The sequence below is a fragment of the Serinus canaria genome, chromosome 1A (assembly GCF_022539315.1).
Source record: "Serinus canaria isolate serCan28SL12 chromosome 1A, serCan2020, whole genome shotgun sequence".
NCBI lineage: Eukaryota > Metazoa > Chordata > Aves > Passeriformes > Fringillidae > Serinus > Serinus canaria.
This window is the reverse complement of record NC_066314.1, coordinates 50,109,981-50,136,458: the sequence shown is the minus strand read 5'-3', so window position 1 is coordinate 50,136,458 and position 26,478 is coordinate 50,109,981. Positions and strand designations below refer to the sequence as shown.

At 41.2% G+C, this 26,478-nt stretch overlaps 1 protein-coding gene across 3 annotated transcripts; it reads left to right on the top strand.

The window, feature by feature from the left end:
• Positions 1 to 26,478, top strand: NCF4 (neutrophil cytosolic factor 4). 3 transcript variants are annotated; one of them, XM_009086460.4, is made up of 14 exons: positions 12,239 to 12,504; positions 13,332 to 13,501; positions 15,605 to 15,734; positions 17,716 to 17,900; positions 18,214 to 18,362; positions 19,205 to 19,376; positions 19,470 to 19,602; positions 19,702 to 19,862; positions 20,757 to 20,902; positions 21,003 to 21,177; positions 22,185 to 22,275; positions 22,548 to 22,617; positions 23,699 to 23,802; positions 24,075 to 26,478. In XM_009086460.4, the coding sequence occupies exons 2-14, from the start codon at positions 13,432 to 13,434 to the stop codon at positions 25,276 to 25,278; spliced, it is 2,790 nt and encodes a 929-aa protein (XP_009084708.2). In that variant the 5' UTR covers positions 12,239 to 12,504; positions 13,332 to 13,431; the 3' UTR covers positions 25,279 to 26,478. The 3 variants fall into 3 exon arrangements, with proteins under 3 accessions (XP_050838973.1, XP_009084708.2, XP_050838979.1); XM_050983016.1 differs by lacking the exons at positions 15,605 to 15,734; positions 17,716 to 17,900; positions 18,214 to 18,362; ... (7 more) ...; positions 23,699 to 23,802; positions 24,075 to 26,478 and adding exons at positions 1 to 207; positions 2,117 to 2,201; positions 3,350 to 3,503; ... (5 more) ...; positions 9,023 to 9,088; positions 9,860 to 10,084 and having other exon boundaries at positions 12,387 to 12,504; positions 13,332 to 13,492; XM_050983022.1 differs by lacking the exons at positions 21,003 to 21,177; positions 22,185 to 22,275; positions 22,548 to 22,617; positions 23,699 to 23,802; positions 24,075 to 26,478 and having other exon boundaries at positions 12,240 to 12,504; positions 20,674 to 20,893.

Sequence of the window (26,478 nt, the reverse complement as noted above, 5' to 3'; positions counted from 1 at the left end):
AGGAACAGCAGAAATCGTCTGACACTGAAACATTAAAAAAAGATCTCTGAGGCCTTGCAAAGGAGTCTTGTTTCATGCAGGGAGAATTACTTTGACTTTGTGTTCATCCTGTTAAACCAGTGACTGCCCGAGAAGTAGAGGAATAGATCTTAGCCATCTGGATTTAAGAAGAACAATGTCTCTTCCCCGACAGCTGCGAGAAAAGAGGTAATGTGTTACATAGCCTGCTCCTGCCTCCCCACAAGCCTCATGTAACTCCTGTGATCTGTTTGGTTAATTTTGATAAAAACATCTTTGGTGATTCTAAAAGGCTTTTTGTTATCAGAACAGTGTGTAACTTCCACACTATTAGGCTGCTTAGGGTCGAGCAGACCATTTCTTATGCTGGAGTGGACTTTCTTCTTTTTGTGGGGAATATTCACAACCTAGGACACAGTGGGTCATTGTCCTCTTTATAGCTGCAAAAGAAGTTTCCCTTTTACTGGAGTTTGTGATACGAGTGTTTGTGATATGACTAATTATATCTCTTGGTCTCCATAACCACATCCCTCTTCACAGTAAGGGGTAGTATTTACAGTATTGTGGGTGGTGCTGATTCCTGGCATTTTCCTTGTACAGAAAAAAGATGTTGCATCATTGCTTCAGCATTTCAAATGGGCTATGCCTTGTGGAAGCCCCTGCTTGGAGTAGTCTCCTAGCAGAATAAACTGAGAAAACTACCACTTTTTTTTGTATTATCAGAATATTTAATATTTTGTCAGCTTGGGATTTCTTAGATGATCATTTTAAAAGTCCCTCTTTATCTCATTTGTTATTCTGTTTTCCTTATTCTAGATGCTTTTTACTCAGATGTTAATATAACATCTGGGGACGCTGACAATGCTGACTAATAAGACTGAAGCAATGGTGAATTTGTCTGCTGCTTGTCAAAGCTGTTGCACCAAGGAGAAGGTCATAGAGGAAAAAGCACCTGCCAATCCATGCTTTTTTTGTACTGTGGGCAGTTTAGACCAGTAACATGATTGTGTGGTCATATGGCTGTTCGTTAGGTGTTCCTGCAGGGCTTCTTCCTTCTCACTTCAAATCCAATTCTTTCTAGGATCTGCAAAGCTTATTCTAACCTTGCCTACTACCATGTGTTCCTTCACACACTTCTGACATTTTCAACCAAGTGTCTTTGTGCTTGCTGCAGGTTATCTGCTGAGACCAGGGAATAAATGCCATAGGTTTGATTCCTGTGCAGGCCATTTGTTAAGAGTTGCACTTGATGATCTTTGTGGGTCCCTTCCAACTCCAAATATTTTGTGATTCTGTGATGAACCTTACCTGCTGTGACTGGGAGATCTCTCTACAAATATTTGATAGGCCAATCTTATTTTTCCAAGCCTCCTTAAGAGTTTGCTTTACTGTGATGTTTACAAGAAAACGTGACAACATTTTGACTGCTGGTGTAGGCACCACTAGTTTTTGATATAGAACAATACTATGCTTTTGTTTCTTTGCTATTTTTCTGTTTGTGTTTGTCCTGTTGTTTCTTTTCTTATTTGTATGTGGTACATTGTATGGATCTTGCACAGAGTATAAAGTTTTTAGGATTTAGCTTCGTGCTGCCAGTTTCTCCAGCACTTTGCATAACAAGCTCTTTTCTCAGAACTATCTCCTATTCCCTACAGTAATGCAGTAATAATAGCAGCATAAATCATGATGTATAATGATCTCCTTAGAATGGGATCCACTGATGCAGAGTTCTTTTTGTAAATCTCCTAGATTAAAGAAGGGTTAAGAATTCACCCACAGCTGATCACATTTCTCAGGAAAAGCTTAGCGGTTCAAGTGTTTGTTTTGTAGTCCTGTTCCTTGAGCAAGCCTAGGAATGAGAGAGGTATTTTGCAGGCATAATGAATCTTCTCAATGGTCACTGACTTGTGCTGAACTTATTGAAACTTGACATCTCAAGATCAGACCTCCAGAGGAAGAGCATGACACCATGAGTTTCTAACATCTTGGTTTTGACACTAGAAAATTGATGTTGCCTATCTTTGCACTGTGTGGCATAGGACACCTCAAAGGCTATTACCAATATGAGTAACCTAAGTCTTCTGTTCTTGCTTCACAGTGATTTTGACCAGCTTCCAGATGATGTACCTGTTTCAGCTAATATTGCAGATATTGAAGAGAAGAAAGGCTTTACTAATTACTATGTAAGAAGGGAGATTTGTCTTGCCTCTATGTGCCTTCACCGGTGACTGGTTTGGTTGTGGGAAGCAAAATGTAGTTAATCTGGTGTAATTGCTTTTTGGTGTGAGTAGTTCCATGTGGAAGACTTCTCAGTGCTTTATTTTTCTGGAATGGAGTATAGTTATCTCAGATTCAGTCCAAAAATTTGTTTTCTGAATGAAATGTGGGAGATATCCTCTAATATAATAAATTTTCCTAATATCTGATTTGTTTCCTGTTGGAGTGCTGTACCACTGGTGAAGACAGTGGGAAAGTAATTCAGATGGTAGAAAGGCAGAGTCTTGCTTATTATTCCGTGGTACTGGCAAGTTAGAATGCTCCCATCTTCACAGGAGGAAGCATATTAAGACATGAAAAAGCACATAGGAAGGGAATAGTAGGGAAGGGCACTAAGACTTTCTGAAGGTTTAAATATGCCCATCTCAAGTGTGACTTCTGGAGACATTGCTCATAAAACCCTTCCCACTGCAGTATTCAGGTTTTTTTTTTTTCCCTGGAATAGAGTGATGTTTGGTTGCTCTGTCTTTATGTTTTCTGAAGGATCTGGCTGCAATGTGACTCAGAGGTCAGTGCATGGAAATTTTGGGTTCCTTTAGAGCAAAGCAATTTTGTCAAAAGAGAAATAAAATAGTGGTTGAAGGAGGTCAGACAATAATTTCTGCAATTGTGTACTTTAAAGTCAAAAAAGAAGTATGAATGCCTTCAATTCTGAAAATAAATTCATTTAGATGTCTGTCTCTAGATTTAGATGTCCAAGGCATCTTATTGTAAAATATTTGTATTTGTCTCTGTAATGTATTTTGCTTGTCAATGAGGCAAAGTGTGCAAGCATAAAGTTGAATCTAGTAATTTCATGTTTCCTTTTAAGATTATATGATATAAAGCAGCCACAGGGACGTGCTTCATATGCAAGCTGGACCCACAAAAATACCTTGTTATATCCTAGTTCCTGAATTGGCAGATGCTTGACTGAAGGCTTGCTTTCCTCTCTGCTCCTAAGAGGATATTCCCACTAATGGAGCACTGATGTTATGTTCCTATTTTATTCCTCACATTCATTTGGTGAGTATTTATAGGTATGAACATAGGCCTGAATCCCTCTTTGTTTCAGATGTTTGTCATTGAAGTAAAACTTAAAGGTGGTGGCAGATACCTGATTTTCCGGCGCTACCGTGAGTTCTATGCCCTGCACACCAAACTAGAGGAGAGATATGGGCCAGAGAGCAATAACAGCCCGTTTACCTGCACACTCCCTGTACTGCCAGGTAAGCTGTCAGTACCAAATCTCTGCAGAATTAGCAGCTTTCTCAGTTCCAGGCTGCCCTAAGGAGGAATGCAATGAGAGTAGTTGTGACAAGGAACTAATTCCTGGCAGTGGACGCCAGAGTAGTCATGTTCCATTGACAGCCCCTTCACTTGTAGTAAAGTTCATTTAGAAACCAAAAATACTTTAGAAAATATGTAAATTTTTTGAGCTTCTACTTCCTTCTGATTACTTCATTTCTCTGACAGCCTCTTTTTTTTTTTTTTTTTTTTTTCCCTTCAATAACTGTTACAGGTTTTATATTTTCCAGGAAAAGTTTTTGTTGGTGCCAAAAAGGAAATTGCTGAGAATAGGATTCCTATCCTAAATGTCTACATGAAGGTAAAACTTAAAGTAAAGAATGCAGTGATCATTGCAGATACTTAGCCACTGAAATCAGCTAAGGCAGACAGTACTGTTGGGGTTCTAAGTATCTGCTTCCTTCTGTTCTGCTTTCCTGAATACACAGTGCCCACACTGTGGTACAACCTGAAGTCCTTTTTCCCAGATTGTTCAGACTGTAGGTCCTGCTGGAGTATGCAGTTCACAAAGGGTCACTCTGTCTTCATTTTCAGACAGAATCCTTACCAAAGCCCCCCAAGATGTATGAGGAAATGGTGACTCTCCAGGTGCTGCATGAATACAGAGTTGGTGTGTGCATCGAAGGGATTAGGAGAATGGTGGGTGGGTTGTGCTTTGGCCCACCCACCATCAAGTGCCATGCAGCCTCTTGCTCACTCCCTCCTTCCCTGATGGAATGGGGAGGATAATTGGGAAATGGTAAAACCCACGGGTTGAGATAAGAACAGTTTAATAATTGAAATAAAGTAAAATATAATACTAATAAATAATTGTAAATAGAAGGGAGGTAACAAAAAAGACAAAGAAATAAAACTAAAGAAGAAAACAAACAAATGATGCACAATACAATTGCTCACCACCTGCTGACCGATGGCCAGCCAGTGCACTGAGCAGTGATCTGTGGCTCCTGGGCAACTCCCTCCAGTTACATACTGGGCATGATGTCCTATGGCATGGAATATCCCTTTGGCTAGTTTGGACCAGCTGTCCTGGCCATGCTCCCTCCTGACTTCTTGTGCAGCTCCTCACCGGCAGGACTTGGAAAACAGAAAAGCCCTTGGCTTAGACTAGGTAAGCCATTAGTTAGAAACAACTAAAACATCTGTGTGTTATCGATGTCATTCTCATGCTAAATCCAACACACAGCGCAGTACCAGCTACTAAGAAGAAAACAACTCTCTTTGACAGCCAGAATCAGGACAGGTGGGCTTCTGAGAGTACCTGAATTACAGAGATGCAGCATACATCAAGGAGAGATATTTGTGTGCAGGTTAACTGAAGACCTGAATTTCAAATCAGTAAAAGTCTGAAGCACTGGCCAAGACTTCCACTACTTCAGACTGCCTTATTTTCACAGTCATTCATGTTCTGAAAAGAAACACAAAAAGCAATTTACTCCTGCAGCAAATCAGATACAAAAAGTGTGAAGCAATACATTGGCCAACTCCAGGAATAAGGAGGAAAGACCGTCAACTGTTCAGCTGTGTCCTGCTGAGTGAGAAAGGAGAGGAGGGAGATTTCTGGCAATAATGAATATCCTTCATGATCCTGTAGGTCAGAGAGGCATATTTGTTACATGTAAATAAATAGAGAATTGGTCTCTCCCACTGTTACACTCTGCTTCATGCTTGCTCTTGGCACAGAACCTGCTCTGCCTCCCTGCTTGGGTGTTGATGGATGAGGACATTCGCCTGTTCTTCTACCATTCAACATTTGATGGTGAGCAGGTGCCTCACAGACTGAGGCGGCTTCGCCCACGGACACGCCGAGTGTAAGCGATTGACATGTTTTTTTCAGCATTGCTTGATGTAAGAGATACTGTCCAGTTGTGGGGGGAGAGAGAGATGAGGATCACCACTGTGTTTTCCAAGTGAATCCATGAATCCCTAATATGAGGGTCTTTGTGTGGAGGGAACACAGAGCCTTTCTTGCTTTCAGTAATCTCAGATTATTTAAGTGGATGTGGTACATGCATTAAAGGAAAATTCCAAAATGAGAGTATACCTTGCCTTTTTAAAAATACTGTCCAGCTCTATCTGCCCTTATTTCTTTAATGGTAATCTCTATTACAATGTGCAGAATATACAGGCCAAGCTTGCACCACTGAAGTCAGTATGAGTTTTGGCACTGAATTCAGTGAGATCTGGTTCAGACAGTAAATGAAACTGAATATTTAATTTGTTCCCATCCTTTGTCTGAACAGGGGCCTGTCCTACATAGCAGCATTGACACCCCTTTGGAGAACTGCTAAGCAGATGTCATACTTCTTTACCCTTCAGATAAATTAATTCTTCTTTCAGCATTCCAAAGAAGGACTCACTTCCTTTTCACCTACCTCAAACTGTGCAAAAACTGCATGTGTGTATGATGGCAGAATTTGAACTAAATGCCATAAATGCTAGAAACAATTATGCCCAGAAGGCTGAGTAGGGGGACTGAGCAGTGCTGTGGAAGAGAGGTCCAGAATACAGACTGTATTGAAAATTCCATCTGTTCTCGGGAGCAGACACCATCAGATTGCTGCTGCTCTGCACTGAAACTGAGAGAACTAGGGCAGTGTTGTTGCATCCATATTTATTTACTTCAGTGCTGCACACAGATTCTCATGCAGTTTCTCCCGTGATCTATGGCTTACAATCCCCCTAAACAGTAAACCCACAGACACTGCACTACTGATTGTGTAGCATTTTTAATGACTTAGAAGGATGTTTTGCCTCCCTGTTGACTCATTTCTTTGCAGTAAGAGCATTTCAGATCAAGTGCCTGTTTTTGACCGCACCGCAGCTCCGCGGGCAGAGGTGAGTACTCTGCACAACCTGCAATAGGACAGGGGATTAAACTCTGTTTTACTGTGGTACCTCATCCATCAGGTTGCCATTTTCAGTTAGAGCTGGGGGGAAGAAAGTGAAATAAACAGAGAAAAACAATTGATTTTAACAACGGGAAATGAAACAAAGGATGGAAGGAGGTGTCCTGTTCCTCATCACTTGAGTAATAAGAAGGTCCACGGTGAAATCAGAATGACTGGAGATTCAAAACTGAGATATGTACACCTTACTGCCAAATGGTCCACATTTGCATAGTGCTACCTATAAGTTAAATCTAAAACAGGCATAAGCTTCAGCTTTAGTGACTTCAGCATATGTTTAAAAGCTTTGCAGGTGAGGCATCTTAGTATTTTCTGTAACATAAATGCCCAGACTCTTGTCTTCTGTGGTAATTTTCTCAGTATTAAGCACATGAGACTGCTTTGTTACCAGTATTTGTCTGAGCAGGGTTTTGCTTCCTGAAACATATGATTTTCCGTATGAGATTAAAATCCCCATGCATCTACTCTGAGGTTTGTTGCTTTTGTTCTTTATATAGAGAATGACAGGTCTTGGAACAGTCATATCTCTTGGGTTTTATCCATTCATTTATTAGTATTGAATATACCTACCAGAACTTTTCAATAGGTGAAAAAAGGCTTTTGAAAGGGCTAATAAGTAGACATCTGAACCACTAGCACAACAGTAGCATTGTTTTGTTTTTTATGAAGAGAACTCTTGGCATTAACAAGACCAAAAGAGAAATGCAACACAGAATAAAGAGCACCTTTTCATTTTTGCTCCTCTAAGACCATTTAAATGGCTAGCATGTTCTCTAAGGACAATGGGGGAGATGTGTATTTTTGATACCTCAGCCACTTCAACTCTCCAACCTTTTGTTAGGGTGATAAACATGTATTTGCTTCCTTTTTTTTTTTTTTTTCCCTTGAAGAGGGCATCTAAATTCCATTTCAACAACACATCAATTCCAAGCTTTCCCACATCTCCCAGTTCAGCATCCAGACCTCAAAGCTAGATGTAAAAGCAACAGTTAGTTACCCTTAAATTAAGACACGACATTTCTGCAATTTTTAAAGGCTCTTTGCGAGATTTTGCAGCAAATCTAAAAGCTGTAAGGCTGCAACAAGAAGTAATGTATTTTTTCAGTTCTCAGGATTTCAAGCTGTCAGATGGCTTCAGCTCCATTGTCTTACTTGCTCTTAAGTGTTTTCAGCTTATGTATATTGATTTCTCTGGTGCTCAGTGTTCTGCCACTTTAAGAATCCTTTTATGTAGCTCTCTTGGGGCCATGTTTATCCTAGTGCTTTCACTGCTTCTTCAAAGCAGTTTTGTGTGTGCTGAGTAGGAGAAGATATTGTGAGAACTGCAGACTACGGTCAAATATATGTGACCTTATCCCAGAAATACATATGTGATGACAAATCTTGCTGCTTTATGCTTTTTCCTCAAGAACACAACAGAAAGATTTGCTTTTGTAATTCTGTGAATTAATAATTTCAAGATTATTACTTTCCATAGGCACTGTTTGATTTTCCTGGAACCAATAAACTGGAACTCAGATTCAAGAAGGGAGATTTGATCTATCTACTCAGCAAAGTAAACAAAGACTGGTTGGAGGTAAGACTGAAATAGCAGTACTGAATTATTAGCATATATTGAAATATGCGAGTAGAAAGGGCTCTCCTGATCCTTGTGACCTGTGTTTTTCTTTCAAGGAGAAACTGTATCATAATCAGGTCTTACTGTCAAGACTAAATCCTTGATTCCAAATTAGTAATTGTTTGGTTCCTTGATGGTTTTTAGCTTACAAATTTTTTGGCCTCCAGACTTCAGTTTTCATTTGTATTTGCTTCTGCTGGGATGTTTTTAAATTCTTTGGAAGTGATTAGAACACAGAAAGGCCACAGAAAGGAGATGGAAACTCCATTTCAGCGATTAATTGGTTTCTGGCCTCAGGGTGAGTTGATGTATGCTTCATGCTTCATACCACAACACACGTCATCCTGACTAGAGAGAACTTGGGTAATGCAGCAGTGTTCTGAAAAAAGGATGAGAGGAACATACTGTGTGTTTGCTGATATGATATCTCTGCTTGCTCAAACACCACAGCCTTCCTTGTTAACCATCTGACTTGCATTTTTTACACACTGTTTCACTTCCCTGCCTGATATTTGACTATATAATTGTATAACCTTTTTGTAGGGATGCCATCAGGTCACTTCCATAGAATTTCTTTTCTTGATTATAGTGGAAAAATTCCTTCTGTTGTTTCTATGTAAATTAATTGAATCCCAGAACTTATTGCATGCGGCCAAAATGGCATGGTTTTCTTGATTCAAACATTTCCTGTCATTCCAGGGAACTGCTGATGGTGCCACTGGGATTTTCCCATGTGCTTTTGTGAAGATCATAAAAGATTTACCACAACAGGAAGACGCAGTTAATAAAGTTCGCTGTTACTACTATGATGAGACTGTGAGCACCATCAGGTAGTAACAAAATCGTCTTCCAGTTTGCTGCTGAAGAAACACCAACAATTCTCTTGTAATGATTAGATATGTTCTAAATACAGGGATATCTCAGTGGAAGAGGATCTGAGCAGCATTCCATCATTCAAAGATCTAATGGAATTGATGAGGTACAATGCAAGCACTTGGTTGTATATTTGACACTTAAACATTTGTCAAATTCATTCTGGTTTGAGATTTTCCACACTCTGCTTGGTCATCACCATGTTTTGTGTATGAAATATTTTCAAGTGTCTTGAAGAAGTTACACTTTGACTTGGCCCAGGGCCATCTGTGCAGACACTAGTCCTTCTTGGGATTGTCAATGGGTAAGGAATAACACACACTTCTGACCCAATTGTGATGGGTAGAAATTTTCATTTCTTGTGCTATGATAAGAGCCATACCCCCATAAAAGCATCTTTTGTCTAGTACATTTCTTCAGGATGTAGGACTTGGCCTTCTAACACTTGTTAAACTAGTGTAAAACTAGATTAATCTGGTTTTGAACATCAACAATTTAGAACATTAAATATTAGTAAATATTGGTAATAGAACACTTGTTCTAATGGTCTTACACTCCTCAGAAATAGCAAAAATAAGTAGGCAAAAGTGGGTGGTAACCACAGCTCTTTTGCATGGTAATTCTATCAAACACACAGATTAATTGTGCCATTTATGTGGTGTTACTGGAAATGGTTCTTGGTTCTGGTAGATTTCTTAGCTTAAACACAACACAGCATGAATGATCTCTAGTACTAGCTGTATCAAGAAAGCCAAGACACCCAAGGCTTTGTGTGGCTTTTATCAAAATTAATTAGATTGTCAGTATATTGTTGATCATGTAGCACCTCCCAGGCATTCCTTGATTTCTGGGGATCAATCAATTTCTTTTCTCCCAGGCAGGAGTTTAACCAAGAAGACATTGTTTTGAATTACCGGGACCCTGCCGGTGATCTGATCCGCTTGCTCTCCGATCAGGATGTTGAGCTCATGGTGTCTCAGAGCAGAAGAAGTCCCTCTGAGAAGCACTTTTTCCCTTGGAAGTTGCACATCACTCACAAAGATGACTTAGATGTCTACAACACTAGTCCAGGAACAGGTGCTACTCAAGCAGTAGGAGCAATGTAAGTGCTATATAGATATCCCTCTCTGCAGGCAGTTTCCTTCAACATGTCTTTGAAGTGTCCTTGAAATGAGTAATATTTAGTGGTATTTAGTGATTTTACCTTTCAGTGTAAAATCTGTACTTAGTTAACTTCTTCAGCTTTTTAGCGCTCATCGACAATACAGACATCTACACAGAGACCAGAGAAAGTGAGGAACCGAGAAATAAAATCATGGGCCATGTTTACAGAGCAAGTCAGTGTCAGCCTGCAATAGAGGTCTCCTGAGCCCCTAGACCTGCTCTAGTTTCTGTTCTCACTCCCAAGGCTAGTTATTTGTCCAGAATGTCTTCAAAAGCTTTTGTTTTTTCTCTAGACTCCCATAAATTTCTCTTCATTTGCTGATCTGAAGGTTTGTGGGCCATTGTGTAATTATTTCACTCATGTTGGAGTTTGATTGGGTGTTCAGAGTTTGTCCTAGGAGCATCAAGAAAACTTCTTTGGATTTCAGTGAAGAAATTGCAGCCCATCTTAGCTTTCTTCTTTTCCACTGACCAGTATATTGAATTCTGTGAATCAAACCCAGTACACCTGTGGTGTTCCTTTTAGACCTTTACATAGTTGTACAATCTACTTATTTTCATGTTCTGGGAAAATGTGTAGGATATCCTACTCAAACAGCTGTTTCTTCTCTATCTTCTGCTTTCTGACACTGCATTCAAAGTGGAACTAACAAGAAATTACTGTATCAGAGTCTTCAACAAATAAAGTTAAATATTTTGTCAATTTTTATTTTAAAATGTGGTTTTTTTGGAGGGGGTGGGCTTCTAGACATTATTTTACTAAAATATTACAAAATGTAACTTCCTGCTTCAGAGGCATTGTAGCAATGCAGTTTAGAAAGGAGATGAAGTAACAGCAATGATTGCGTCAGTGATATTACATGTTGTGATCCATTAAAAAATTGCATTTTAAGTTTGAAACCTAATGGCAGGTATGGACTGCAAAGCTTCTGGTGTGCAGAATTCTTTGTTACTTGTTCCTAGAGTTCAACAGAGCAAGTGGCACTTAGAGACTTTCAGCGACAGCTGGATCCTGTGATGTAACCAGCAACTCAGCATGTCTCTCTCAAAATGGAGGAACATTTTCAAAGAGAAGGGAAAGGGAGGAAAAATGTCTACTAGGAAACAACTGTCCTCTTTTATAAGGGTGCTGGAAGAATATAAACACACTGGCCTTTGGAAAACAGGGCAGGATGATCCCCCTCTGCCTTTAAACTGCAATGCAAAATAAATTCTTTCCATCCAGTCAAATTACACATTCCCCTAACTGTCTGCAGGTTTTATATGGACTCCTTCTCACACACAGTTACCCCAGATATTCTCCAAATTCTTTGTCTTGCTTTGCATGTTTCCCTTATTCACATGATAGGGGGTTTTTGGGATTTTTTTGCTTGTTTATTGCTGCAGTTCTGATGAGAGAATAACTGTGCTACCAGTGGTTTTGGTCAGTACCATGGGGATTGAGAGGAGGAGTAGCAGTGCAGGACAGACTCTGCTAGTTAAATTCTGTATCTGGGGACTCATATGAGCCCCCATAGTTTATCCCTGAGAACACAAACCTGAGCATGTCTCTCCCTTATGGCTGCCTAACTTTCCTAAGGTTTTTTTCTGAAGGCTACTGGGCTAAGTTTCATGGTTGGATTAAAAGATCAGGCTGCCTTGGATGTAGGATAACTTCAGATCAGCTACTCTCATCAGTTTTCTTTTGTTTCCCTTATGTACTACAGTATGTATATTATTAATTGTTGTTGAAATGGGTAAAACTTAGAAATATTACTAAAAGTAAAGAGTTACAGAGATAAAGGTAGTTCACTCTCCCCCAGTACAGATGTACAAACAAAAGTCCAGAGAAATCCCTGCCATGAAGATTGTCTAGTCTAGAGCAAAGCAAGAAACAGCACTGGAGTGAAAAACAGAAAATTCTTTCTTCATCTCTCTTACATCTGCTGCAGCCAGTCCTGTATCTTTCTTAAATAAGTCTCATGATCTGGTCATTGCCAATCTATGTGTTAGCAATGACAAACTTCCTTTCCCTCCCTTCCCACTTAGCCCAGCAGTCCCATCTAAGTGCACGCTTTGGGGGCTAGAATAGGAAGTGCCTACTTCCTATTTTGTGCAATTGCACAGACTTTCCTTGAAAGGGGGGTGTCAGCTTCTCTGAAAGTGGCATTTGAGGTTCACAAAAGATGTAGTAGTTATTTTGAAGACTTACTTGCCAAGAAAATCCTGTGGTTGGTTTATACTTCTGTCTCCATTTCTAGGCAAGTGTGGGTTTGCTGCTATCTGCATCAGAGGATTCTGGTGCTGGGGGTTTGTGCTGGACAGGGAGAGTCACCCATCAGGTTGAATCATCTGCCTCACAGACACCCCTGGATTCAGGTAAGGGAATGGCTTCCTTTCTGGGGGAAGCAGAATGGCAGCATCTGCTCTCTTACAAGGACTTGTGAGTTACTGGGGGATTCCTTAGTTGCAATGATTATTCATGGGCTCAGCCAGCTGTTTCCAGTCCAAGGAAGTGGCTTTTGGGAATCTGAAAGTCAGTAGGAATTTAAAAGGGGTTTTTCCATGCTCCCCTAAAGTGGAAAAAGTCTCAGATCTGTAATGTACCTCAGTAGGTGTGTGTATTTTGATTTTAAGACAGCAGTGACAGATGGCCAAAATTACTTAAATTCCAGTTTCGAACAGTGGGGTCCATGGTCCTGGGACTGCTCAATATACTTTCACTCTCTACAATCACCAGGAAAAAAATTAATTTCTTTGGTAGTTTGTCTACAATTTGCAACTTGTTTGGGGGGCACTGAGAAAAGTTGAAGGAAATTCTCAAAGTGAATGAACATGGAAATCCATCCACTACAGCTCCTAGGAACTGTGTCATTGAGATCATACTTTTAAGGAAATTAACCACTGTTGTGGTTCATTAGGAGGGCTTTAAGCATAAAGAGCAGAAGAATGAAATGAATTTTAAGGATGAGTTCTCATCACAAATCAGGATTTTTTTCTTGTTGCTTCTCAGCTGACCAAATCCCTGCACTTCCTTGGAAGTGTACATTTACTTCATTCTTTGCTTGCATTGCAACAACACACAGCAAAAGGACGTGAATTTTGTCCTACAAGAAATGCTGGGTAGAAGTTCTTCCTGAATGTCACTTCAACGTGATCTTAAAGAAGTTCCCTTATTCAGTTTTACTTCTCTTTCTGTGAAACAGAAACAAACAGCTCCACAGTAAGCAGGGCAAGAGAGTAGCCAGTGGGCAATGAAAACTCTGAAACTCTGAGTTAGGATCAAGCTTGTGTGCCAAGGACAATATGGACATGAAAGAGATTTTCATCCTGCTGCTGTATCTGTATTTGGTCTTCCACGTTCAAGCCATTCAAGGTGAGGTTCAAATTTATATTCTCTTTTGTCCTTCCATTATTGCCTTTCTTTTTAAATCTGTCTCCTTCTTTCAGCTAATGTTCTTCCTCATTTTCTGCTTGCTTTTCTGCTTTCTTCTCCTGTTTTCTAAGCTGTAAGAGAGCAGACATCCTGATCAAAACCAGCATGTAGCAGGTGCATGTGTAGGCAAATCAGTTGTATGTTGGTGGTATGGGCAGTTAAAATGCTATATAAATTGATGAGATGAACAAGCTGATAGGATAATGAGTGAATGGAAGGAGGAATAGACAATTAGTGATAATTAGTGAAAACATAGGAAAATGAAGGGCTGCATAATTCAGATGGTGCACAGGAGTAGAGACATGTGGCCAGACACAAGACAGTGTGGTGGGGGCTACCAAGAGCAAAATCCAGATGACCTGATTTTCTTCTTGTGGAATAGCTGACAGATAAAGAGACCATCTGCCATATCCATTGCTTGTGTTTCCTTTCTTACGGAATGAGAACTTATTTCTCCCTTTCTCTTTTCTTCCTTTTCTTTTCTTTTCTTTTCTTTTCTTTCTTTTCTTTTCTTTTCTTTTCTTTTCTTTTCTTTTCTTTCTTTTCTTTTCTTTTCTTTCTTTCTTTTCTTTTCTTTTCTTTTCTTTCTTTTCTTTCTTTCTTTTCTTTTCTTTTCTTTCTTTTCTTTTCTTTTCTTCCCCCCTTTCCCCTTTCTTCTCCCTTCTTTCTCCCATGCTCTGCCCTGCCCTGCCCCCTGATTTGATTTCACAGAGCTGGGAATAGGAAGTACACCATACCTGCCACAAGACTAGGCCTATAGCTATAGCCATCCTAGAGACAGCAGAAAAAGAGTTATCAGGAGTTGTGCCCCATGGACATCTACCTTTTCTGATGCAGATGCCTCATGTCTGCAGTAGCTGGAGGAGTTGTGCTGCCTGGCCCAGCATCAATTACAGGATATCTTCCTTTGTGGTTTCTGAGGGAAAATGTATTACTGTGTAGGTCAGACATTCTTGGCATTCTGAGCCTTAGCCCCACATTCACACTTCCACATCCTTCTCTATGTGGGATGCTCCATTTTCTGGTTGCACAAGGAAAGAAGCAGAACTTATTTTGTACTGGTTTTCAGTGGAAGATCAAAGCAAGGTCCCTCTTATGCCTCCTAAGACAGCATCATTCTGTTCTGAGGGGCTTTTTACAGGCAAAAAAGCCTGTAAAAAGCCCCTCAAACAAGCTGATTATAGCTCTCATTGAGAAATATTATTTGAGAGAGCACACTCATGTATGCACCTTTGTCACTTGAAGGTGCAATATCCCTATAGTGCAGCATGGATATTACCTTCAGGGACAATCAGGAAGGATAAGAAAGGAGCTTGCTTCATAGTGCATGTGCCAGAGGCAGTCTGTATTTTTCAGCTTCACAGTTGTGAACTTAAAAAAAATATCCTCTGTGAGAGGTCTGACCATCTCTGGATCATAAATCTAGTTCCAACAAATTAGTTTGGACCTTCTTCTGAGTCATAGCAAGGCTATTCCCAGAGCACCTCACTTTTGAATAGACCTTTCTAGCATTACAAACTTTACTGGGAAGTTAGTAGCAAAGAAGTTCACACAGCAACACATAAGTAGGAAATGATCACCATATGTCTGCTGACCTTGGTATCTACTAATCCTTGGATATACTCAGTGTTTGAAAAGTGATACCTTGGCTTGAACTGTATGCCTTGCAGGCACAAAGATTACACATAATTGTTGTTAGTCGTAGCTTGCTTTGGACACTTGGGCATTGTGGAGATGTGCAGACTGGTCACAACTCTGCACATACATTCATGGAGTCATGCCCCATCCCTGAGATGTTCAGGGCCAGCTTGAATGGGGCTCTGAGCAAAGTGGTGCAGTGGAAGGTGTCCCTGCCCACGGCAGGAGGGTTGGAACTACATGATGTTTAAGGTGCCTTCCACCCCAAACATTTCTATGAGTCTGTGATTTTCTGGTGCCAAGAGGAGGCTTCTGTTATCAGTGCCTTACCCATTCTGTATCTCATCTCTCATCATTTATATTTTTAATTACTGCATCTTTTTTTTGCCTGAATTCCTTTCCCAGAGAGTATCCCAATGAAAAGCTTGAAGTGCTACAATGACTACAACTCACAGGTGACTTGCACATGGATGGAGCATTCAGAAGCTCATGACCTCGTTGGTATGATTCTTTACCAAAGGGATAATATCAGCTCGTAAGTACCTGAAATGTGCTGAGCTAGATAAAAGTACAAAGGGAAATTTGCCATAACTTGGAATCCTGGGGACATGCAGTCAAGTTTTCAGAAAGCACATCCACTCTCTTTTTTAATTAAGCAAAAGTTATACCCGCTTCTGAGGCCTCCTCTAGGAAGAGAGGAATGAATAGGCTATGCCAGTGGAGTTATTTTTATCACCTTTACAATTATGTTCCATAATTTTGTTGTAGGATCATAGATATGAAATAAGATGGGGCACATAGGCTGCTAATAATCAGCATTAGGGGAGAAGGAGGTGTCAGAACAAGTGTGAGTATTGTTTGTAAACCCTAAAGGGAGGAGATATTCCCCCTGTCATTTTGCTCATTTAGGAGATTGTTGAGAGCGTGGTTTTGATAACTTTTGAGAAATATGTGTAGACTACATATTCATGAGATAGAGAGAGCTGATAAGTTTTCTATCTGTGCCATCAGTTTTCCTCCCAGAGATACTGGTGTGCTTATTACAGTATCTCTCTGTCACATTTGTTTCCTTTTCAAAAGAGAACCAAATCACCAGACTGGATCATTGGTGAGAATAAGACAGGACAGAAATAGAGGAATAGTTAAGGGAGAGAGGAAGGCAAAGATGGATAGTTGAGAAGAAAATTATTTAGAGTCTGGTGATACAGGAAGAAAAGGAAAAATTAAGAACTCTTGATTTTATTGCAAACAAGAAGGAATTTAATAGACCTAAAAGTAGATGAAAACAGTGAAGGAACTTTGGAACAGGACCTTGAAGCTAAATACTTCTAGGAAAAGATGATATAAAGTTCCTTGGACTTTTGGAGGATTCTCTGAAACATTGTTACATGATGAAGTGTGTGGATCATGAAATATAACTGAGGTGAAGGAATCAGACAAGCAGGCATTAAACAGGGACAGTCACACAGCTGAAATCAAAATGGCCAGCAATTAAACAAGATCAGCTCATAGATGAAGGATAGTTGACTAAACCCCAGGCTGGAAGGTAATGCTGATGAGTAGATAGAAAAAACTTCAGGGCTTCACACCCTTTGGGCTGACTCTTTTGCTTAAGGTTACACACATACTGCAGTGTCCAATCCATACTTCAGCAATGTCCCTGGTTTCCTTCCTAATACCCAACTTATAAAAATAGCAATAGTGCTGAATAATGCTTGCTGACATATAGTTGGCTAGAATACTCCATCCTATCCTGGAAGAGAGTATTTGGCCTTAAATATTCACAAGTTAATATTTCTCATCTGAGCTGGAACAAGATAATATACTGGGCATGAAGCCATGAGCACAAACAAAATTCCACAAGGTACATAAAGAAGCAACACATCTCTCCAGCAGCTAAGGCTACTGCAACTACACAAAGATTATCCTCTCATGCCTAGTTTAAAAAATTGTTTCTAATTTTCATGATGCTGCTTGGCCTGGAGAAAGGCCATCTGAAAGAAGGATTAACATTGTGGATGAAATCTTTAATGAATACTTAAGGTCCCTTGGCAGAACAGAACTACTAAGGATACAGAAGTACGTTCTGGTTGAGAATCTTTTTCTAAGTGTTTTTCTGGTACTGCAAAATGAAAGTCTTAAAGCAGCTTAGGCTCATCAGAAATTTTTTGGCCTTTAACTCTGAGTAAAAGGTGTATTTACATGACATTAATTTTCATCATTCTCTTTCTAAAAATATGAGATTATATAGAGCTAGGCTAAAAAGTAACAAAAATTAACTGGTACTGTGACATTCTGCCACACAACTTTGAAATGGGGAGGCAAAATTCTAGTGTAAAAAATGTTTCTCATATTAATTGATGCAAACCAGGACTAATAGGAACAATGAGAAGAGGATATAAGCGCCTTCATGAATTATAAAAACAGAATGGGATGAAATTGGTTTCAGGTTTTAATGTTGTACTAACTACAGGACTTTGGATCAGATCTTTATAGATCACTTTCTCTGTACACAGGAAGAACAAGGACATGCCTTGCAAACCCCAGACAGAAAATGACTTGAATGAAGCTCCAGACGTGTATGTGCACTGGGTCTGCAACATGACTACAGACTATTTAGGAATAGGGGTAGAGGATACTTATGGCTTCAGACCTAAAAAGGTTCTTCAAACAGAGCTGGATGTTGATCTTTTCCAAAACGGTAAGGCTTGAAATACCAAATTCTTGTTTCCCAATGAATTTTAAGGATTTTTGAGAATGTATTTGCTGTTCATCTGGAATTGTGAAAACTGCCAAAGAATTCCACATTGTGAGGGTTGGGCAGGGAGAGAAGGCAGCAAGTTTCTGAGAGCAGCTGGATGTGGTATCATCTCAGGAGCTAGAAAAGCAGGAGGTACTTGGTCTGTCAGGGATAAGATACTCTGGAAATGGGGAAGCTTACCTAGATGTTTTCTTCTCCTCTTTGTATCATTTCCTCATTATCTCCTCTCACGCATTGTGCCTTCACCTTCCAGTTCGGCCCCTCCCACCTCAAAACCTCTCAGTCAGCCCAATGACATCAGGAGACTTCTTGCTGACCTGGCAACCAGCCGATGGAAGCCAGGGGCTGGGCAATGCACTGGACTATGAAGTCACTTACAAGCGGCAGGGGGAGTCCTGGGAGGTAAGAGCAGAGGAGCTGAGCTCTCCTGGCTTGGGCTGCACCATTTTGGGCAGCTCAAAGTCTGGGGTAAAAGTTGTGCAAAGAAATGGTCTTTCCATTCTTCAGTGACTGTGAACAGATACAACAAGGGTTGTTTTGGGTCAGGTGGAATGGGCTCTCTTTCTGTTAGCAAGTGACTTGTCCTGTGAAATACCATTTTTCCTGAACTGAATGCAGAGATCTCCACTCAAAGAAACCCTCATCCACTGTACCTGGTTTTCTGTTGGATTTGAATCCCTCTTAAACTGAATTAATCATGTTCAAACAGGAGGCGTGGGTTCATGTGGGGAAAACAGCAAAATACATTTGAAGTTGCTCCCCCTTTGAGACAGATATGTTTTGGGTTTTTTTTTTCTTATAAGTTTTTAGGAGTCCATATCATTTGCCCTATCATTTCCCTAGATCTGCATATGTTTCTGTTCTGTACCTGTCAGACTTATCTTTAGATTTTAAGGGAATTATCTTTGCCAGATTCCCACATAATTCTGTGCTGAACAGTGCTATGAACATGTGTAGCTGGAGCTGAAGACAGTCTGGACTTTGCAAGCTGCAGGAGTTTGCTACTTGTTAGAGGGGGAGATTGTGCCTGGCAGCGGCCATGCCTTGCCTGTCCTGAGTTGTGCTGCAGCACACGCTGGAGCCCTCTTGTGTGGCAGTGAGGAGACACTGCATGGCAGCATGTGGGACTGTTGGAGATGCAGCCTGGCAGTCAACTCCTCCTCTCACTGTTTCCCTGTCTTCCCTCCACCTCTCCATTCCCCAATGTCCCAATTTCCTCCGTCCCTTCCTCTCCCCAACAACAGGAAGCTGCCTCGCTCTTGCTCTCCAACACCACCCAGTGCAGTCTCAGCCCTGAGGACCTTGTCCCATGGAGCAGCTACCTTGCCCGTGTGCGAGCCAGACCAGGGCAGGCCAGCAGCTTCTCTGGGCAGTACAGCGAGTGGAGCATGGAGGTGTCATGGAAGACCCCTGAAGGTAGCATGGGATGGATGGAGTGGGGCCATGAAGGGCTGGAAACTGAGAAGCCAGAACTTTCCTGTCACTAACCTTGCATTTGTGTCTCTGAAGGAGGCCTTCAGCCCAGGAACCTTCGCTGCCTCTTCAGTGGTGGAGACCGTCTGACGTGCAGCTGGGAAGTGAAGAAAGTGATCACCACCTCTGTCCTCTTTGGCCTGTTCTTCAGGGCCACCCCAGCATCACAGTATGTGCACTGCCCATGGCAGCGTGTCTGTGCCTCTCCCATGGGGCTTCTGCCTCTCCCATTCCCCTGACTTCCATTCATCCTCTTTCTTCCCCTCAGAGAAGAGGAGTGCTCTCCTGTGCATGAGAAGACTTTGGCCCACACCCCATATGTGGTCCAGAGCTGTGAGATCCCTGTTAGCAATTCTAGCAGCCAGAGCACATACCATGTATCTGTCCGGGCCAAGACAGAGGAAAAGCTGATTGAAGCCTACAAAAACAGTGAGTTCCTGTGTTGTTTCCTGCTTCTCCTTCTTGTTTCTTGGAGAGATGCTTGTCTGAGCAAGTGGGGCTGAGGACAATGGTGTTGAGGAAAAGTTATGGGAAGCGGAAGAAACAAACACTGATGAAGAAAGGGACTGCATCAGGTCAGAGCTCTGGGGTGTAGGTGTGGAGTTCCTCAGTGGCACTTGTTACTCTGAGGAAGGTGACAGTGATGTAAACTGTTGTGCAGAAATCCAGGTTGTGACCTGGAACTTCTCAGTGAGCATTTGCCATCCTGCTGACTTCTCTGTGATTCACATTCATGAGTGTCCCAGGTGACAGGGGACTGTGGTGAGAGGTGTTTGTAGTGAGTAGGAGTGTGTCACTACATGATTTCTCAAGAAGTCAGTGAGCTCTTGTGGGTTTGTGCAATGGCCCCTGGAACACTGGATGAGGTAGGAATCCTTTTCCCAGTGAGGTGCACCAGGTAAGCCATCTCTGCCCACATGTATCTGAAGGTATTTGGGTGACACTTAACTTGAAAACTAGGGCAGCTCCTGCAGTGGGTGGAAATATCAGGAGGTAGCTCCAAGAGAATTGAAAATTTCTGGAAATGTGATGGAAAAGTATAGATATTTCAACTATTGCTTTGCTGCTTTTCTGTACACAGGGAATGCTCTCAGTATTCACGGGTATGGATTTTCTGTTATTTAATACTCTTGTATACTGTTAATGCTGTTGTGTTTGACTAGAAAATGAAGATGCAGAGAGTTAAGAAGTGTTAAAAAGCTGAGCCATTTTACATTGCACAAAACAATCTTGTTTTCAGTCCCTGGAAATGATTCACAATGTGGAAAGAAAGGACTGGACCAGTAGATTGGTAAGTGCTCTGAGACATTCAGTGTGTTTCAGTTCAGGTGCTGCCCCCTGCAAATGTGTCAGTAACAGCAACAGAGAACCAAGAGTATGAACTAAGGTGGAAAAAACACAGTTTCAATTACAACTTCATAACACAGAGATACCAAGTCAAGTACTGGGAAAACAACCGATATGAAAAGGTAATTTACAAAGTGCGAGAGTCATGGATATTTCTTCGCTGGTCAAATGGAAAGACAGTTCTTCTCACCTCTGTTATTTGTGCTTCTTTCCGCTCCCCAGACTCTCCAGGTGTTAAATATCAGCAATGATGAACCTCCCTTCATCTTCACCCTGCAGATGCTGGCAGCATCTACAGAATATAGGGGGAAAATGCGTGCAAGGGTGAATAGGCCTCTGGAATATGAGGGACCTTGGAGCGAATGGAGTGAGGAGTTCACCTGGAAGACTGAGAACGGTACTTTTCATGCAGCTGCTTCTGTCAGGTTTTGGTGGACTGCTAATGGCTGGGATAGCTCTTTAGTATAACACATTCTCTCAGCTGGGGTTGGAGTGAGTGCAGCCATGGCCTAATTGGAGTCACTTACCAAGGCAGCTGCCCTGCCTGCATCCTTGCAGTGCATCAGCAGTGCTAGGGAAGGAAGTGAATGACCTTTTAAGCTTCTTTCTTGCTTGCCTTCATAAGGTGAAGGCAACTAACCATAAAGTTTTCCATGTGGAGAATGACTCAAAGATATACTGCCCAAAAGATTATCATTATTTTCTGAGTCCAGTAATCCATTCTGCTGTCAGTGACTAAAGAGCCTGATACTTTAAGAAGATAGAGGATAAGCCATCAGCTTTTTATATTTGCAGAGTGACTATGAGGTTGTGTAAAACACACAATGAAGTAAAAATCTTTACATGTTTTTTTGCTGTTTATGGACTTGGAGGCAGAATGTCTTTCATCATATAATCTTTTGCCCAACATAATATGATCTTGCAAGGTTTGTCCTGAGGAAGGTTGTAGTGGTTATACTGTGGGCAAATTTTGATGCATGTATTCAGGAAGAAATTAGTGTACTGTTGTTGCTGGTGGCAGGGGAGCTCTTAGAAAATTTCTGAGACCCCATTTCCTCAGAACTGTGCAGAGTCAGGGAGACTTAAGATGTCTGAAGCCATGCCTGTTGTTTATAGTGGAGTTAGGCTCATAACCATCTTTTTATTAACTTAAAATATTTAATTCTGATGTCAGTAGAAGCTAAGAAGTGAATCAGTAAAGGAAACAATGAACTCCTTTGGTCAGTGTGCTGTTCAGGGCACATTTGGCCTGTCCCACTTTGGAGGATATTCCGACAGTTTGAAGGCCCTAAGATCCTGTTCCTCCACGTATCAAATTCCCTGAATAGTGGCCAGAGTGAAAAACCTGTTGCAGGAAACCGTCACTCTGCAGGTGGATAGCTTTTTCTCTTTTCTCTGTTTCAGTTCTGCCACCTGTGGTTCTCCCTGTGGCGCTCCCAGCTCTCATCATCGCTTTGTTGATAACTGCTTATTGCAGCTATAAGTATTTCCTCAGGTAGGCTTGCATTGCCACAAGGAGACTTAAGAGCCCATGTGGGTGGCATGAAGTCTGAGGCACTTCTTGTCTCCCAGGAGAGAGGTCTGTGTGGAGATGGGCCTTGGTGGGCAGCCTTGTGCATGGCTGTGCAGGGGAGAGAGCCAGGGGGGCTGTGGCGCTGCCTGGGGGGGGTTGTGCCCCGCTGTGCTGAGCAGCACGGTGCATGTGGTGCAGCCTTTTCTGGCAGCAGCAAATTGAGAAGCAAGTCTTGAAAACTGTTCTTGCTGCAGGAAGAAGAAAATGTGGGAGGAAAAGATTCCAAACCCCAGCAAGAGTCTCCTGATCCAGGGCTACCTGGGGGTAAGAGGGAACTGTACCTTGAAGGATTTGTTATTTCTCTTTCTTTTTCAGGACTTCCAATAATCTTAAGAGCTCTTCTTGTTTTCTAGTCCACAATTAACAGATATCTTCATTTAACTACTACTTGTTTTTAGGGAAAGTTCTGGTCCTACTCAATATAACAGCGCTCTTATATTTAGCAGACCTCTTTGTGCCATGTTTGTCAGCACAACTGTGACATAAAATCAATGTAGAAAAATTTTCAGTACTTTAAAATTTCCTGCTCCTTGCTTTTAAAAGGGGTTCTTAAAACCTCACTGTTGTCTTAGATATCACAAGTTCTAGCATAGGTTCTATCATCATCATAGCACAAGGATTTCATATTATCAGAGCTTCATACCTTCTTAATGTTCCTCACAGGCAGGTCCTCTACACACTAACTGTTCCAGGTCCTTGCAGTAGTAATATAACTCTCCTCACTCTTCTTTCCTTACTCTTATGTATCACTAGTTCTTATTGATTACAGGTGTAGCCTGTCAAGATCAGGCCTGCCTCCAGTCTTCAGCAACTAGTCCAGCTCTAACTCATTGGGGGACAAGATCACCCTCTCAAGATCATCCTCTACACCTCACCATCTCTCAAAAGCAGTTCATAGGGGGCACTGCCAAGTAGCTCCCTGAACAGCTTGGAGTTTGCCCTCTTGAAGACCAGAGTAGCAACTCTACTATTCCTTTTTTGTTTTTTTCCAGTTACTCTGAAAATGTTAAACTCAATCATTTCATGATCACTTTGGCCAAGACAACCACCTACTATCAAATCCCTTAGGTCCTCTGTTCACAAATAATAAGTTTAGGAGGGCATCTTTCCTTGTTGGCTCACTGAGTACTTGTAGTTAGGTCAGTGGTGAGGCAATATGGGTTTGAAGAAACCATCTTCTGGAGAGGAGAACATACCTTTGAGTTGTATTAGGGACATTGTATCCCTGTTACCAGGTGCTGTAGGTTCTCCTATTTGTTTTCTTTGTTCACAGGGAATGTACAATTCCTGATTCTGCTGCCAGTGAGATACTGCTCTTTGGTCATGTCTGCTTTTTCATTTTCAGAAAGGGCATTTGGGAAGTTGGCCAACAAGCAACCAGCTGGACTTCAACAAATACAACCTTTCAGAGAAGATGGAGCAGGCTAGCTTTCTTCAGGTTGTGGACGGGTGAGTGAACAGCACATGATGGTGACACTTTGGATAGTCTCTAAGACCTCTGTCATGGCAGAATATAGTCAAATGTTCTGTCTCTAAAAATCCTAAACCAGTTGCTTTTGAGGAGGAGATTCAATTTTTTATTACATGGGGAAACTGCATCTGCAAGAAATTTTTGCTAAGCTTGTGTGTAGCTATGTGTGTTTTCAACTAAGATAGGTTCATGTTTTGTGTTTAAAACAATAATCTCTCTCATGAGTACCTTTTAACTTTCCCACGTTCAGGCAGGCGAAGAATTTGGCGGAGTGCCTTGAAGGGCAGACTAAGAAGACAGATGTTTCCCCTGTTACAACTGACCTACAGAACTCATACCATGCTTTAAATGAGTCAGAGCATGCCCCAGTTTCCTGCTCAAGTCAAAGAGCTGGTCATTCCTTTCCCATTTTAAGGAGAAACAGTGCTGGTGCAAGTATTGCTTCCCACACAGCAATCTCTTGCTTTGCTTTCAATGGTCCGTACTTGTACAGCCCAGTGGTGTCCTCTCACCCTGATATACACCACACCCAGGAAATGGATCCTGTGGGACTCAGTAAGAAATCAGTTTCCCTTCAGTATGTGACTCTCCCAAGGGAAGACTCTCCCCAGGCCCCACAGAGCCAAGAGCAGCCAGAAGCAGCTCCTCCAAGGGACATGCTCCCAAATCAGAAGGAAATGATGCAGCACCTCAATGGCAAGGAAGAAGTCTCGTGGTCCTCATCACCCTATGAAGAAGGCACCAACAAGGGAACAGAGGAACAGAGCTCTCCAAAGGCTCTCAGCTGTACCACATCTCCTCAACAGTGCCCCTTGGAGTACATCACAACAGATAGCCTGGTACTGCCATCAGCCAGCACCACCACCTATCCTCCACTTGTCACAGCTGAGGAATCACCCTGTGGCTCAGAGCAGCCCCAGCCTCCCAGTGACCACTCTTGCCATGAGTCTTCTCAGGGGAAAACTGGTGTCATGATCCCAGTTTCAGGCCAAGCACCAGCCTCATCTCCTGAATTGCACCTGGATACCTTTGGTGACTATCTTACTCTGCCTGAAGGTCTCCGTGAACATTCAAAGCCCACAAAGATTTCTTTGCCTGTCTTACAAAAGGAAAATGGTATTCCTAGAAAGCAGCCTTTGTCAGAGGGTAACTTGGTGGTGTTAAACCCTGACAGCACTGAGCCAGTTTTCCTTTGCCAGGTTGGTGACTATTGCTTCCACAGCCTGAAATCCAGTGTGAAGATGGATAATAGTCAGGAAGACCACCAAGTCATGAAACTTTCTGAAAGCAAAACAACACTTGGGCAGCCTGTATGTGATGATGAATCCATCACAGGGAACGAAAAGGATGTATGGAAGAGGGAGAAAATACAGGCCATCCAGCTCTTCAAAAACCTGAAACCAGATGATTACTTTTCCTGGCAGCAATCTCTGAGGATTAAAGAAATCTGTTAAATGGGTACATATTAATGAATACCAAAGAGACAGGTAACTGAAAGAGGTTGCAACTATCTGGTGAAAATGAACCTTTAAACCTAGGAACAAATAAATACTAGTTCCATTTTCAAGCTTCCAGTCCAATGTGTTAAAAATCTTGAAGTAGCTCAATGTCATTCTCGGTGGTCTTCACAGCTTTGGCATGAAGGACTACACAAATATTGTAGTGTAGTATTTTTTAAACTTTTTGGCTTCTCCATGATGATCAGTTTATCATCCTCATGATCCCGTAATGTGTCACAATCATCTTGCAATTATATCAAATTGCTTGGCAAATCTTGTGGCAGGAAATGCAGACTTAACATCTTGAAAGGCTATCAGAAGAAGACAAGCTTGAAAACTTTGGAAAGAAAAGTTCTATGCTTAAAAGCAATTTTGTTTAATTTCTGTGCCCTTGTAGTTCTAAAAGCCACCAAGGAAATTCTGTATCTTTGCCCTTCCACTATGGCATGAAATAGGTATTGCCTAAGATGAAAAAAACCCAGACACTTATAAAAGCATAAATAAAAAGTGAGAAAAAGATTGTTGAAATCCAGGAAAAGTTTCATAATGTTAATATCCAGTCTATCACAGTGGATTCAGAAGATAACAAGGAAACATCACTTGGATACATAAAGCAAGTTGTAGAGAACCATTTGGAAGAAGAAATATTACTGAAAGAAAACACAAGGGCTCCTAAGAGAGGAAGTGGGGCAGATAACAGAAAATGGCAAGTAGGAGATGCTGGGAAGGTGCACAAGACTGTAACTGCTGTGGTTCTTCTATTTCTAAGTGTTGAAGTACTATATGATTTTCTTTCACATTCATTGATTGTTTATGCATTATATAATTAATCCTAAAGTGTAATTGATTCTTAGTTAGTTAGTTTGTTTTTTCCTTAAATAGTGAGAGTTGAGAAAGAGGAGACTTTTTTCCCAGTTTTGCTGTATAGAAAGTGGTGCGAGGTAAGAGCATTTGCCCAGAACTGCTACTCTGCAATGCGTGAAAAGGCTTTGGTTTCAGACCTGAAGGCAGACTTGACTTCCAATAAACCATATTTTTTTTTCAAATATAAAATTTGTATTAATAAACATATTATTTCTTCCTATAAGTATTTTGTTTCATGTGTTAAAAATATTGTGCTTATTTTTAATTAATATTAAAAATACTATCAGCTCA